Raw genomic sequence first — 14518 nt, 5'->3', positions numbered from 1 at the left:
CCCCCCCCCCACACTGCCCCCACCCCCATTCTGGTGCCGTTTCCCCCCCCCCACACTGCCCCCATTCTGGTGCCGTTTCCCCCCCCCACTGCCCCCATTCTGGTGCCGTTTCCTCCACCCCCCCTGCCCCCATTCTGGTGCCGTTTCCCCCCCCCCCCACACTGCCCCCATTCTGGTGCCATTTCCCCCCCCCCCACTGCCCCCATTCTGGTGCCGTTTCCCCCCCCCCACTGCCCCCATTCTGGTGCCGTTCCCCCTCCCCCCACACCCCCCCATTGTGGTGCCGTTTCCCCCACGCCGCCCCCCATTCTGGTGCCGTTTCCCCCACACCGCCCCCACCCCCATTCTGGTGCCATTTCCCCCTCCCCATTCTGGTGCCGTTTCCCCCCCCACCACCACGCCCCCCCCCATTCTGGTGCCGTTTCCCCCCCCCACTGCCCCCATTCTGGTGCTGTTTCCCCCCCCACTGCCGCCACTCTGGTGCCGTTTCCCCCCCCCCCATTCTGGTGCCGTTTCCCCCCCACCCCCACCCCATTCTGGTGCCGTTTCCCCCACGCCGCCCCCCACCCCCATTCTGGTGCTGTTTCCCCCACACTGCCCCCACCCCCATTCTGGTGCCGTTTACCCCCCTCCCCACACTGCCCCCACCCCCATTCTGGTGCCGTTTCCCCCCCCCCCCCACACTGCCCCCACCCCCATTCTGGTGCCGTTTCCCCCCCCCCCCCCACACTGCCCCCATTCTGGTGCCGTTTCCCCCCCCCCACTGCCCCCATTCTGGTGCCGTTTCCTCCACCCCCCCCCTGCCCCCATTCTGGTGCCGTTTCCCCCCCCCACACTGCCCCCATTCTGGTGCCGTTTCCCCCCCCCCACTGCCCCCATTCTGATGCCGTTCCCCCCCCCACACACCCCCATTGTGGTGCCGTTTCCCCCACGCCGCCCCCCACCCCCATTCTGGTGCCGTTTCCCCCACCGCCCCATACCCCTGCGCTGGCATTTAGAAATTGGTCAATCTCGGCCTTCAGCATCCACATTGTGGGAAAGAGGGTCAGCAGCAGGTTGGATGGATACTTATCCACATGGAGAAGCTCCTGAACAGGAGGCAGGGATAAAAGGTGACCGCGGATCGAGGGGGGGCGATGGATCAGTCAGGTCGGTCGAAGGGCCCGAACAGGAAACAACGCGCCAAAGGGCCACTTTCCAGAGTTCACAGCTCTATCAAACCACCCCATGGGGGCCGGCGCTCCGGACACGGCAAACTATCGCCAGGGGCCCTCCCGGCCACAGGGGGCACACCCACAGGGGGCCTCCCACCCACAGGGGGGGGCCCCTCCCCCCACAGGGGGGGAGGGGCCCTCCCAGCCACAGGGGGGGAGGGGCCCTCCCAGCCACAGGGGGGGGGGGCCCTCCCACCACAGGGGGGGGGGGGGCCCTCCCAGCCACAGGGGGGAGGGGGGCCTCCCAGCCACAGGGGGGAGGGGGCCTCCCACCCACAGGGGGGCCCCACCCACCCACAGGGGGCCCCTCCCACCCACAGGGGGGGGCCCCTCCCACCCACAGGGGGGGCCCCTCCCACCCTCAGGGGGCCCCTCCCACCCACAGGGGGGCCCCTCCCACCCACAGGGGGGCCCCTCCCACCCTCAGGGGGCCCCTCCCACCCACAGGGGGGCCCCTCCCACCCACAGGGGGGCCCCTCCCACCTACAGGGGGGGGATGTTGGGGAGGATAAGGGGCTGGGGGATGGGACGGGAGGGGAGAGGTTCTTCCCAGTGATGCTCCGGGGCGGGTTCGGCGCGGACCTGCCAGTGACGGGCGTGGTCCTCCCAGTGACGCTCCGGGGGCGGGGCGGACCGGGCGCTGTCCTCCCAGTGACGGCAGTGGGCGGGGCGGGCGCTGTCCTCCCAGTGACGGCAGTGGGCGGGGCGGGCGCTGTCCTCCCAGTGACGGCAGTGGGCGGGGCGGGCGCTGTCCTCCCAGTGACGCTCCGGGGGCGGGGCGGACCGGACGCGGTCCTCCCAGTGACGGCAGTGGGCGGGGCGACGGCAGTCCTCCCAGTGACGGCAGTGGGCGGGGCGGGCGCTGTCCTCCCAGTGACGGCAGTGGGCGGGGCGACGGCAGTCCTCCCAGTGACGGCAGTGGGCGGGGCGGGCGCTGTCCTCCCAGTGACGGCGGGGGCGGGGCTGTGCTGCAGCACGTTGCCGGGGGCAGTGAGCGCGGCGGCGGCTCGGGGAGCGGGGAGGGTGTGAGCGGCGGCGGCTCCGGCCTGACTCTGACACCGGCACCGCCGCCATGGCCGAGTTCCTGGAGAAAATCCTCAACAACTTACTGGAGCCGGACACGGCGCTGATCCAGCAGGTAGGTGGCGGGGGAGGGTGGAGAATGGCCCCGCGGGGGGGGATAGGCCGCAGCCGCCGGGCCGAGCGGCCGTTGCTGCTCGAGCGCCAACTGTCAGCTTTTCAAACCGCGGCACGCGGGCCCGGCCCAACTGCCAATCACCGCGGGGGGGCGGGGCCCAGAAACGGGGGCGGGGCCAGGACAATGGGATGGGGCTGGCCCGGCCCAACCGCCAATCACTGGGGGCGGGGCCCAGGAACGGGGCGGGGCCAGATGGAGGGGGGGGCCCCGGCCCAACCCAACTGCCAATCACCACGTGGGGCGTGGCCCAGGAACAGGGGTGGGGCCAGGTGGAGGGGCGGGGCCAGAACAATATGTTGGGGGTGGGCCTGGCCCATCTGCCAATCACTGCAGAGGCGGGGCCAAGGAACAGGAGGGGCCCAGATGGAGGGCTGGGGCTAGGGGCGGGCCCGGCCCAACCACCAATCACCGCAGGGGGTGGGGCTGAGGAATGGGGCGGGGCCAGATGGAGGGGCAGGGCCAGGACAATGGACTGAGGGTGGTCCCAGCCCAACTGCCAATCACTGGTGGGGGCTGGGCTGAAAGCCAGGGGCGGGGCCAGGACAATGCGCTGGGGGTGGTCCCGGCTGAACCGCCAATCACCACGGGGGGGGTGGGGGGGGAGGGCAGGGCTGAAAGCCAGGGGCGGGGCAGGACAACAGGCTGGGGGCTGGCCCGGCCCAACCACCAATAACGGGGGGCGGGGCTGAAAGCCCAGGGGGCGGGGCCAGGACAACAGGTTGGGGGGTGGGGCCCAGGTCAATGGGCTGGGGTTGGGGCCCAGGACAATGGGCTGGGGTTGGGGCCCGGACAATGGGCTAGGAGGCAGGGCCCAGGACAATGGGCTAGGAGGCAGGGCCCAGGACAATGGGCTAGGAGGCAGGGCCCAGGACAATGGGCTGGGGGTGGGGCCCGGACAATGGGCTAGGAGGCAGGGCCCGGACAATGGGCTAGGAGGCAGGGCCCGGACAATGGGCTAGGAGGCAGGGCCCAGGACAATGGGCTAGGAGGCAGGGCCCAGGACAATGGGCTGGGGGGTTGGGCAGGATAATGGGCTGGGGGCGGGGCCCAGGACCATGGGCTGGGGGTGGGGCCCAGGACCATGGGCTGGGGGTGGGGCCCAGGACCATGGGCTGGGGGTGGGGCCCGGACCATGGGCTGGGGGTGGGGCCCGGACAATGGGCTGGGGGCGGGGCCCGGACAATGGGCTGGGGGCGGGGCCCGGACAATGGGCTGGGGGCGGGGCCTGGACAATAGGCTGGGGGCGGGGCCTGGACAACGGTGTCACAAAACCATAAGATGTAGGAGCAGAAATCGGCCACTCGGCCCATCGAGTCTGCTCCGCCGTTCCATCGTGGCTGATATTTTTTCATCCGTATTCTCCGCCTTCTCCCCATCACCTCTGATCGGGGTCAAAGAGATGGTCTGGGGGAGTGTGGGTAAAGGAGAAGCTCCGAGGGGGGGTCCGTCAAGGAGAGGCTCTGAGGGGGGGCGAGTCAAGGCAGGGCCCAGGGGTAGTGAGGCTCTGAGTGGGCGGGGGCAAGGCGGGGCTCTGTGTGGGGGGGCAGTGTCACGAGTCGCTAGATACGTGATATTTCTATCTATTGCATATGTATGTTAAAACTACTGGATATATACGTGCACTGGATATAATGACGATACTGGATATTACTGTCATATCCCACAGACACTGTATACAAATGCCAGATACCAGTGATGTCAATGATACTCGATTCCAAATGTAAGGAAATACCTTCCAATTACCCCTGAAACAATGCTGATCAATCCAGAGGCAGTGTCACAGTAACCCTTAACTGGTATCTTTACTTCCAATCAAACAATGAAACCATCTCCACTCTCAATCCACTGTAAAACACCATCAGCGCTCAGGAATACCCGGTGCTCTGAGATGTCTGGATCCTCCACTTTGAGAAGGAGCAATCTTTTGAAACTGCTTGAAAGAAAAGACCAGACCCCTGCCAGAACCAAGCAGAAACTCGGGCTGTATTCCTTAAGATGCTTGGTCCAGCTCACCTTCCAGCCAGACAAGTCCGAGCTGCTTGGAAAGAAATGGTTAATCTGTCTACAGACATATCTTTACTGAACTGCAGTGGGAGCAGATGCTGGACCTCTGTCCACACCCCAAACTAAACCTCACCTAAAACCGCTTTGCTGTAAAATGCCTGATACCAGCTCCATCCAGTACATACATCACCAGAGGAGTCAAGGAAGCCTTTTGTATTGCAGGCCTAAAATCAAAATGGCAGCATCTGAAGACAGTAGGAATGTTCAATCCCATGAGGCTGGGTTTTGGAAATATTTAGACATGGCGATGTTTCTGGTTTCAGGAACGTTGCGGCACGGTAGCACAGTGGTTAGCACTATTGCATCACCGTGCCAGGGTCCCAGGTTCGATTCCCAGCTTGGGACACTGTCTGTGCGGAGTCTGCACGCTCTCCCCGTGTCTGCGTGAGTTTCCTCCGGGCGCTCCGGTTTCCTCCCACGTGCTGGTCAGTGAATTAGACATCCTGAATTCTCCCTCTGTGTACCCGAACAGGCGCCGGAGTGTGGCGACGAGGGCTACAGCACAGGAACAGGCCCTTCGACCCTCCATGCCCGTGCCGACCATGCTGCCCGACTAAACTACAATCTCCTACACTCCCGGGGTCCGTATCCCTCTATTCCCATCCTATTCATGTATTTGTCAAGATGCCCCTTAAATGTCACTATCGTCCCTACTTCCACCGCCTCCTCCGGTAGCGAGTTCCAGGCACCCCTACCCTGTGTGTAAAAAAACTTGCCTCGTACATCTCTAAACCTTGCCCCTCACCCTATACCGCCTAGCAATTGATCCCTCTACCCTGGGGAAAAGCCTCTGACTATCCACTCTGTCTATGCCCCTCATAATCTTGTCGTCCTCTATCAGGTCGCCCCCTGAACCTCCTTCGTTCCAGTGAGAACAAAACGAGTTTATTCAACCGCTCCTCATAGCTAATGCCCTCCATACCAGGCAACATCCTGGTAAATCTCTTCTGCACCCTCTCTAAAGCCTCCACATCCTTCTGGTAGTGTGGCGACCAGAATTGAACACTATACGCCCAAGTGTGGCCAAACTATGGTTCTATACAGCAAAGCCATTGCAAGCCTACTTGTGACACGAACAAATTATTGTTACTTTGTCAAAGTTACAAAGAGAAAGTGCGAAACTCGTGAAGGCACACTCCACTGAATGAGCACCACATTTTTATTGAGATGGTAATGGCAGCATTTCAGAAGGCGTTGGATAAGTAGGGGTATGAAGTGTCTTCTCTCTGCATTATCATTATGGTTTTTTTCTGCGTTGAAGGCACAGTGTCTCCGCGGCCTTAGGGTAAGGGCGGGGGCTGGTGTGGAGTGTAGAACAGTTGCGCGGTGTGGCCTGTTGCTGTGTTGTGGACTGTGTGACCCTCTGCCCCTTGCCCCACCCACAGGCCACCGCTCAGCTGAAGGACGCATTTAAGGATCCATCAGTGGTCCCTGCGCTCTGCAACATCCTCGCGAGCTCACCGAACCCTCAGGTAAACGGCTTCTAACTTTGTTTCGATGGTAGATTAAAGGAGAAGATGTTTCTGTGGGTGGAGGGGACAGAGAGAACGGGGCAGTGTGTTAGCTAACCTCATCACCAGAATGAGAGAGACCAACGCAAAAACATTTCTTTCATAGACAAAGAAGTTTATTGAGTTTTGCAACTCTCTTGAGAATGTCAATATATCAAAGGAGGACGTGTTGAGTATCCGAAACTGCATTAAGGTAGATCTATCCCCGGATACTGCGGGAGCCAAGGGGAGAAATAGCTGAGGCCTTAACAGATATCTTCACATCCTCTTTGACCACAAGCTAGATTCCAGAGGACTGGAGAATAGCCAATGTTGTTCCCTTGTTCAAGAAAGGAAGCAAGGACAATCCAGCAAATGATAGGTCGGCGAGCCTGACATCAGAGGTGGAGGAGCTTTTGGAAAAGATTCCGAGGGACAGGATATATGCACATTTGGGGGAAAATGGACTAGTTAGTGACAGGCAGCATGGCTTTGTACAGGGGCAGTCATGTCCCACCAACGTTTTTGAGGAGGTGACAAAGAAAATTGATGAGGGAATGGCTGTGGATGCAGTTTATATGGACTTTAGTAAGGTGTTTGACAAGGTGCCACATGGCAGAATGGTACAAAAACTAAAATCCCGGGATTTGGGGTGGGCTGGCTAAATGGATACAGAACTAGCTGGGTTATAGAAGACAGAGAGAAGCGGTGTAAGGGTGTTTTTCAGAATGGAGATCTGTAGCTAGTGGTGTTCCGCAGGGATCAGTGCTGGGACCTCTGTTGTTTGTAGTATATAGAAATGATCTGGAGGAAAATGTGGGTGGGCTGATTAGTAAGTTTGCGGATGACACGAAGATTGGCAGAGTTGCTGACAGTGGCAGATGGACTTGGGCAGAGAAATGGCAGATGGAGTTTAAACTGGTCAAATGTGAGGTGATGCGTTCTGGAGGATCAAATCGAGGTGTGAATTATACTGTAAATGGCAGAATCCTTGGGAACATTAACATACAGAGGGATCTGGGAGCACAGGTCCACAGTTCTCTAAAAGTGGCAACACAAGTGGCGAAGGTGATTAACAAGGCATATGCTTGCCTTCATCAGCCGGGGCATTGAGGACAGGAGTTGGGAAATCACCTTGCAGCGATATAAAACCTTGGTTAGGCCGCAAGTGGAGTATTGCGTGCAGTTCTGGTCACCACATGATCAGAAGGAGCTTTGGAGAGAGTGCAAAGAAGGTTCACCAGGATGTTGTCTGGTCCAGAGGGTGTCGGCTACGAGGAGAGGTTGAATAAACTCGGATTGTTTTCACTGGAAAGACGGAGGCTGAGGGGAGGTCGACCAAATTATGAGAGCAGAGACGGGGCGAATAGTCAGAGGCTTTTTCCAAGGGTGGGAGTGTTGATTACAAGGGGGCACAGGTTCAAGGTGAGAGGGGGAAAGTTTAAGGGAGATGTGCGGGATATATTTTTCACACCGAGAGTGGTGGATGCCTGGAACACGCGACCAGAGGCATCTGGATGGATACATGAATAGGGAGCAATTAGAGGGATACGGACCGAGTTAAGGGCAGAAGGTTTTTTTCTTTAGTTTGGGCATCATGATTGGCGCCGGCTTGGAGGACCGAAGGGTCTGTTCCTGTGCCGTACTTTCCTTTGCTCTTTGAATTCACCCTGTTCTTCCCCGTCGACTTCAGATCCGTCAGTTTGCAGCCGTGCTTGTGCGGAGGAGAGTTGCTAAACATTGGAAGAAACTATCGGTGGATCTTAAAGAGAAGTATGTGATGGATCTTTCAAATATTTCCAGAAAATAAGTGCCGGAATGATGTTAATGCTTTCAACAGCACAACTATAATGTTTGACCGATTCTGGGACAGTGTAGATGTAGCTTTACTCTGTATCTAACCCCGTGCTGTACCTGTCCTGGGAGTGTTTGATGGGGACAGTGTAGTGGGAGCTTTACTCTATATCTAACCCCGTGCTGTACCTGTCCTGGGAGTGTTTGATGGGGACAGTGTCGAGGGAGCTTTACTCTGTATCTAACCCCGTGCTGTACCTGTCCTGGGAGTGTTTGATGGGGACAGTGTAGAGGCAGCTTTACTCTGTATCTAACCCCGTGCTGTACCTGTCCTGGGAGTGTTTGATGGGGACAGTGTAGAGGGAGCTTTACTCTGTATCTAACCCCGTGCTGTTCCTGACCTGGGAGTGTTTGATGGAGACAGTGTAGAGGGAGCTTTACTCTGTATCTAACCCCGTGCTGTACCTGTCCTGGGAGTGTTTGATGGGGACAGTGTAGAGGTAGCTTTACTCTGTATCTAACCCCGTGCTGTACCTGTCCTGGGAGTGTTTGATGGGGACAGTGTAGCGGGAGCTTTATTCTGTATCTAACCCCGTGCTGTACCTGTCCTGGAAGTGTTTGATGGGGACAGTGTAGAGGCAGCTTTACTCTGTATCTAACCCCGTGCTGTACCTGTCCTGGGAGTGTTTGATGGGGACAGTGTCGAGGAAGCTTTATTCTGTATCTAACCCCGTGCTGTACCTGTCCTGGAAGTGTTTGATGGGGACAGTGTAGAGGCAGCTTTACTCTATATCTAACACCGTGCTGTACCTGTCCTGGGAGTGTTTGATGGGGACAGTGTCGAGGGAGCTTTATTCTGTATCTAACCCCGTGCTGTACCTGTCCTGGAAGTGTTTGATGGGGACAGTGTAGAGGCAGCTTTACTCTGTATCTAATCCCGTGCTGTACCTGTCCTGGGAGTGTTTGATGGGGACAGTGTAGAGGGAGCTTTACTCTGTATCTAACCCCGTGCTGTACCTGTCCTGGGAGTGTTGGATGGGGACAGTGTAGCGGGAGCTTACTCTGTATCTAACACCGTGCTGTACCTGTCCTGGGAGTGTTTGATGGGGACAGTGTAGAGGGAGCTTTACTCTGTATCTAACCCCGTGCTGTACCTGTCCTGGGAGTGTTTGATGGGACAGTGTAGAGCGAGCTTTACTCTGTATCTAACCCCGTGCTGTTCCTGACCTGGGAGTGTTTGATGGAGACAGTGTAGAGGGAGCTTTACTCTGTATCTAATCCCGTGCTGTACCTGTCCTGGGAGTGTTTGATGGGGACAGTGTAGAGGGAGCTTTACTCTGTATCTAACCCCGTGCTGTACCTGTCCTGGGAGTGTTTGATGGGGACAGTGTAGAGGGAGCTTTACTCTGTATCTAACCCCGTGCTGTACCTGTCCTGGGAGTGTTTGATGGGGACAGTGTAGAGGGTGCTTTTCTCTGTATCTAACCCCGTGCTGTACCTGTCCTGGGAGCGTTTGATGGGGACAGTGTAGAGGCAGCTTTACTCTGTATCTAACCCCGTGCTGTACCTGTCCTGGGAGTGTTTGATGGGGACAGTGTAGAGGGAGCTTTACTCTGTATCTAACCCCGTGCTGTACCTGTCCTGGGAGTGTTTGATGGGGACAGTGTAGCGGGAGCTTACTCTGTATCTAACCCCGTGCTGTACCTGTCCTGGGAGTGTTTGATGGGGACGGCGTAGAGGGAGCTTTACACTGTATCTAACCCCGTGCTGTACCTGTCCTGGGAGTGTTTGATGGGGACAGTGTCGAGGGAGCTTTACTCTGTATCTAACCCCGTGCTGTACCTGTCCGGGAGTGTTTGATGGGGACAGTGTAGAGGCAGCTTTACTCTGTATCTAACTCCCTGCTGTACATGTCCTGGGAGTGTTTGATGGGGACAGTGTACAGGGAGCTTTACTCTGTATCTAACCCCGTGCTGTACCTGTCCTGGGAGTGTTTGATGGGGACAGTGTAGAGGGAGCTTTACTCTGTATCTAACTCCCTGCTGTACATGTCCTGGGAGTGTTTGATGGGGACAGTGTACAGGGAGCTTTACTCTGTATCTAACCCCGTGCTGTACCTGTCCTGGGAGTGTTTGATGGGGACAGTGTAGAGGGAGCTTTACTCTGTATCTAACCCCGTGCTGTACCTGTCCTGGGAGTGTTTGATGGGGACAGTGTAGAGGGAGCTTTACTCTGTATCTAACCCCGTGCTGTGCCTGTCCTGGGAGTGTTTGATGGGGACAGTGTAGTGGGAGCTTTACTCTGTATCTAATCCCATGCTGTACCTGTCCTGGGAGTGTTTGATGGGGACAGTGAAAAGGGAGCTTTACTCTGTATCTAACCCCGTGCTGTACCTGTACTGGGAGTGTTTGATGGGGACAGTGTAGAGTGAGCTTTACTCTGTATCTAACCCTGTGCTGTACCTGTCCTGGGAGTGTTTGATGGGGACAGTGCAGAGGGAGCTTAACTCTGTATCTAACCCCGTGCTGTACCTGTCCTGGGAGTGTTTGATGGGGCAGTGTAGAGGGAGCTTTACTCTGTATCTAGCCCCGTGCTGTACCTGTCCTGGGAGTGTTTGATGGGGACAGTGTAGAGGGAGCTTTACTCTGTATCTAACCCCGTGCTGTACCTGTCCTGGGAGTGTTTGATGGGGACAGTGTAGAGGGAGCTTTACTCTGTTTCTAACCCCATGTTGTACCTGACCTGGGAGTGTTTGATGGGGACAGTGAACAGGGAGCTTTACTCTGTATCTAACCCCGTGCTGTACCTGTCCCAGGAGTGTTTGATGGGGCAGTGTAGAGGGAGCTTTACTCTGTATCTAACCCCGTGCTGTACCTGTCCTGGGAGTGTTTGATTGGGACAGTGTAGAGGGTGCTTTACTCTGTATCTAACCCCGTGCTGTACCTGTCCCAGGAGTGTTTGATGGGGACAGTGTAGAGGGAGCTTTACTCTGTATCTAACCCCGTGCTGTACCTGTCCTGGTAGTGTTTGATGGGGACAGTGTAGAGGGAGCTTTACTCTGTATCTAACCCCGTGCTGTACCTGTCCTGGGAGTGTTTGATTGGGACAGTGTAGAGGGTGCTTTACTCTGTATCTAACCCCGTGCTGTACCTGTCCCAGGAGTGTTTGATGGGGACAGTGTAGAGGGAGCTTTACTCTGTATCTAACCCCGTGCTGTACCTGTCCTGGGAGTGTTTGATGGGGACAGTGTAGAGGGAGCTTTACTCTGTATCTAACCCCGTGCTGTACCTGTCCTGGGAGTGTTTGATGGGGACAGTGTAGAGGGAGCTTTACTCTGTATCTAACCCCGTGCTGTACCTGTCCTGGGAGTGTTTGATGGGGACAGTGTAGAGGGAGCTTTACTCTGTATCTAACCCCGTGCTGTACCTGTCCTGGGAGTGTTTGATGGGGACAGTGTAGATGGAGCTTTACTCTGTATCTAACCCCGTGCTGTACCTGTCCAGGGAGTGTTTGATGGGGACAGTGTTGATAGAGCTTTACTCTGTATCTAACCCCGTGCTGTACCTGTCCTGGGAGTGTTTGATGGGGAGAAAGCTTTATTCTGTTGTGACTTTTTTGCCCAAACCTTTGGAGTGCAGAATAGGTTAGTGTGTGCTTGCGCGTGTGATAAATTGAAGACATATTTGAGTCTACACTGTCAGCTCTGTTTTTGCAACTGACTGGGATGTGCTAACATTCTCTCTCTCTCTGTTCTCCCCTCAGTTTGAAGCCAGTGGTTCTCCAGTCACTGCAGCAGGAACACGAGTAAGTGCTGGGACCGTGAGATCCCTGGGACATGAAAGCCGATGTCTGCGCCATGGTGAATCCGTGCTGGGCACTGGAATTCTGGCTGGCTGCTGACAATGTGAGGGGTCAGCACCGAGACAGGGTCACCGTCTGTACGGATGGGATGATTGACTGAAATGAGCATCACCAACTGTTCACATAATCCACGTTGTTTTAGAGAGGCAGTTATGCATCTGTTCATGACCCACGTTATCATCGGTTCAGCGCCACATGCCGAGTAATACACGCAGCCTCGGCCCTAGAACCTCACCTGTCCACGCCTTTCTCTCTCTCCATCTCAGGCAGAGTCCTTGAACATTTTCCAGGTTTGAGGCAGATTGGTTTTTAATCAGTGGAAGAATTGGGGTTACAGAGATAAGGCAGGAATTTAATCTCATTAAATGGCATCCCTCTGTGCGCGTGTCTCCCTCTGTGCGCGTGTCTCCCTCTCCGCGCCTGTCTCCCTCTGCGCGCCTGTCTCCCTCTGCGCGCCTGTCTCCCTCTGCGCGCCTGTCTCCCTCTGCGCGCCTGTCTCCCTCTGCGCGCCTGTCTCCCTCTGCGCGCCTGTCTCCCTCTGCGCGCCTGTCTCCCTCTGCGCGCCTGTCTCCCTCTGCGCGCCTGTCTCCCTCTGCGCGCCTGTCTCCCTCTGCGCGCCTGTCTCCCTCTGCGCGCCTGTCTCCCTCTGCGCGCCTGTCTCCCTCTGCGCGCCTGTCTCCCTCTGCGCGCCTGTCTCCCTCTGCGCGCCTGTCTCCCTCTGCGCGCCTGTCTCCCTCTGCGCGCCTGTCTCCCTCTGCGCGCCTGTCTCCCTCTGCGCGCCTGTCTCCCTCTGCGCGCCTGTCTCCCTCTGCGCGCCTGTCTCCCTCTGCGCGCCTGTCTCCCTCTGCGCGCCTGTCTCCCTCTGCGCGCCTGTCTCCCTCTGCGCGCCTGTCTCCCTCTGCGCGCCTGTCTCCCTCTGCGCGCCTGTCTCCCTCTGCGCGCGCCTGTCTCCCTCTGCGCGCGCCTGTCTCCCTCTGCGCGCGCCTGTCTCCCTCTGCGCGCGCCTGTCTCCCTCTGCGCGCCTGTCTCCCTCTGCGCGCCTGTCTCCCTCTGCGCGCCTGTCTCCCTCTGCGCGCCTGTCTCCCTCTGCGCGCCTGTCTCCCTCTGCGCGCCTGTCTCCCTCTGCGCGCCTGTCTCCCTCTGCGCGCCTGTCTCCCTCTGCGCGCCTGTCTCCCTCTGCGCGCCTGTCTCCCTCTGCGCGCCTGTCTCCCTCTGCGCGCCTGTCTCCCTCTGCGCGCCTGTCTCCCTCTGCGCGCCTGTCTCCCTCTGCGCGCCTGTCTCCCTCTGCGCGCCTGTCTCCCTCTGCGCGCCTGTCTCCCTCTGCGCGCCTGTCTCCCTCTGCGCGCCTGTCTCCCTCTGCGCGCCTGTCTCCCTCTGCGCGCCTGTCTCCCTCTGCGCGCCTGTCTCCCTCTGCGCGCCTGTCTCCCTCTGCGCGCCTGTCTCCCTCTGCGCGCCTGTCTCCCTCTGCGCGCCTGTCTCCCTCTGCGCGCCTGTCTCCCTCTGCGCGCCTGTCTCCCTCTGCGCGCCTGTCTCCCTCTGCGCGCCTGTCTCCCTCTGCGCGCCTGTCTCCCTCTGCGCGCCTGTCTCCCTCTGCGCGCCTGTCTCCCTCTGCGCGCCTGTCTCCCTCTGCGCGCCTGTCTCCCTCTGCGCGCCTGTCTCCCTCTGCGCGCCTGTCTCCCTCTGCGCGCCTGTCTCCCTCTGCGCGCCTGTCTCCCTCTGCGCGCCTGTCTCCCTCTGCGCGCCTGTCTCCCTCTGCGCGCCTGTCTCCCTCTGCGCGCCTGTCTCCCTCTGCGCGCCTGTCTCCCTGTGCGCGCGTGTCTCCCTGTGCGCGCGTGTCTCCCTGTGCGCGCGTGTCTCCCTGTGCGCGCGTGTCTCCCTGTGCGCGCGTGTCTCCCTGTGCGCGCGTGTCTCCCTGTGCGCGCGTGTCTCCCTGTGCGCGCGTGTCTCCCTGTGCGCGCGTGTCTCCCTGTGCGCGCGTGTCTCCCTGTGCGCGCGTGTCTCCCTGTGCGCGCGTGTCTCCCTGTGCGCGCGTGTCTCCCTGTGCGCGCGTGTCTCCCTGTGCGCGCGTGTCTCCCTGTGCGCGCGTGTCTCCCTGTGCGCGCGTGTCTCCCTGTGCGCGCGTGTCTCCCTGTGCGCGCGTGTCTCCCTGTGCGCGCGTGTCTCCCTGTGCGCGCGTGTCTCCCTGTGCGCGCGTGTCTCCCTGTGCGCGCGTGTCTCCCTGTGCGCGCGTGTCTCCCTGTGCGCGCGTGTCTCCCTGTGCGCGCGTGTCTCCCTGTGCGCGCGTGTCTCCCTGTGCGCGCGTGTCTCCCTGTGCGCGCGTGTCTCCCTGTGCGCGCGTGTCTCCCTGTGCGCGCGTGTCTCCCTGTGCGCGCGTGTCTCCCTGTGCGCGCGTGTCTCCCTGTGCGCGCGTGTCTCCCTGTGCGCGCGTGTCTCCCTGTGCGCGCGTGTCTCCCTGTGCGCGCGTGTCTCCCTGTGCGCGCGTGTCTCCCTGTGCGCGCGTGTCTCCCTGTGCGCGCGTGTCTCCCTGTGCGCGCGTGTCTCCCTGTGCGCGCGTGTCTCCCTGTGCGCGCGTGTCTCCCTGTGCGCGCGTGTCTCCCTGTGCGCGCGTGTCTCCCTGTGCGCGCGTGTCTCCCTGTGCGCGCGTGTCTCCCTGTGCGCGCGTGTCTCCCTGTGCGCGCGTGTCTCCCTGTGCGCGCGTGTCTCCCTGTGCGCGCGTGTCTCCCTGTGCGCGCGTGTCTCCCTGTGCGCGCGTGTCTCCCTGTGCGCGCGTGTCTCCCTGTGCGCGCGTGTCTCCCTGTGCGCGCGTGTCTCCCTGTGCGCGCGTGTCTCCCTGTGCGCGCGTGTCTCCCTGTGCGCGCGTGTCTCCCTGTGCGCGCGTGTCTCCCTGTGCGCGCGTG

The 14518-nt window shown here is 59.4% G+C and overlaps 1 protein-coding gene across 1 annotated transcript in view; it reads left to right on the top strand.

The window, feature by feature from the left end:
- Positions 1-2178: 2178 nt before the first annotated feature.
- ipo4 (importin 4) overlaps positions 2179-14518 on the top strand; it is a 186908-nt gene continuing 174568 nt past the window's right edge. Inside the window, exons 1-4 of the mRNA XM_072501599.1 lie at positions 2179-2352; positions 5862-5948; positions 7660-7739; positions 11523-11564. Coding sequence (XP_072357700.1) covers positions 2287-2352; positions 5862-5948; positions 7660-7739; positions 11523-11564 — 275 coding nt within the window. The 5' untranslated portion in view covers positions 2179-2286. The remainder of the gene's footprint in view (positions 2353-5861; positions 5949-7659; positions 7740-11522; positions 11565-14518) is intronic.

The sequence above is a fragment of the Scyliorhinus torazame genome, chromosome 5, assembly GCF_047496885.1.
Source record: "Scyliorhinus torazame isolate Kashiwa2021f chromosome 5, sScyTor2.1, whole genome shotgun sequence".
NCBI classification, from domain to species: domain Eukaryota; kingdom Metazoa; phylum Chordata; class Chondrichthyes; order Carcharhiniformes; family Scyliorhinidae; genus Scyliorhinus; species Scyliorhinus torazame.
The sequence above is the reverse complement of the archived record's forward strand: the minus strand, read 5'-3'. Positions and strand labels throughout refer to the sequence as shown.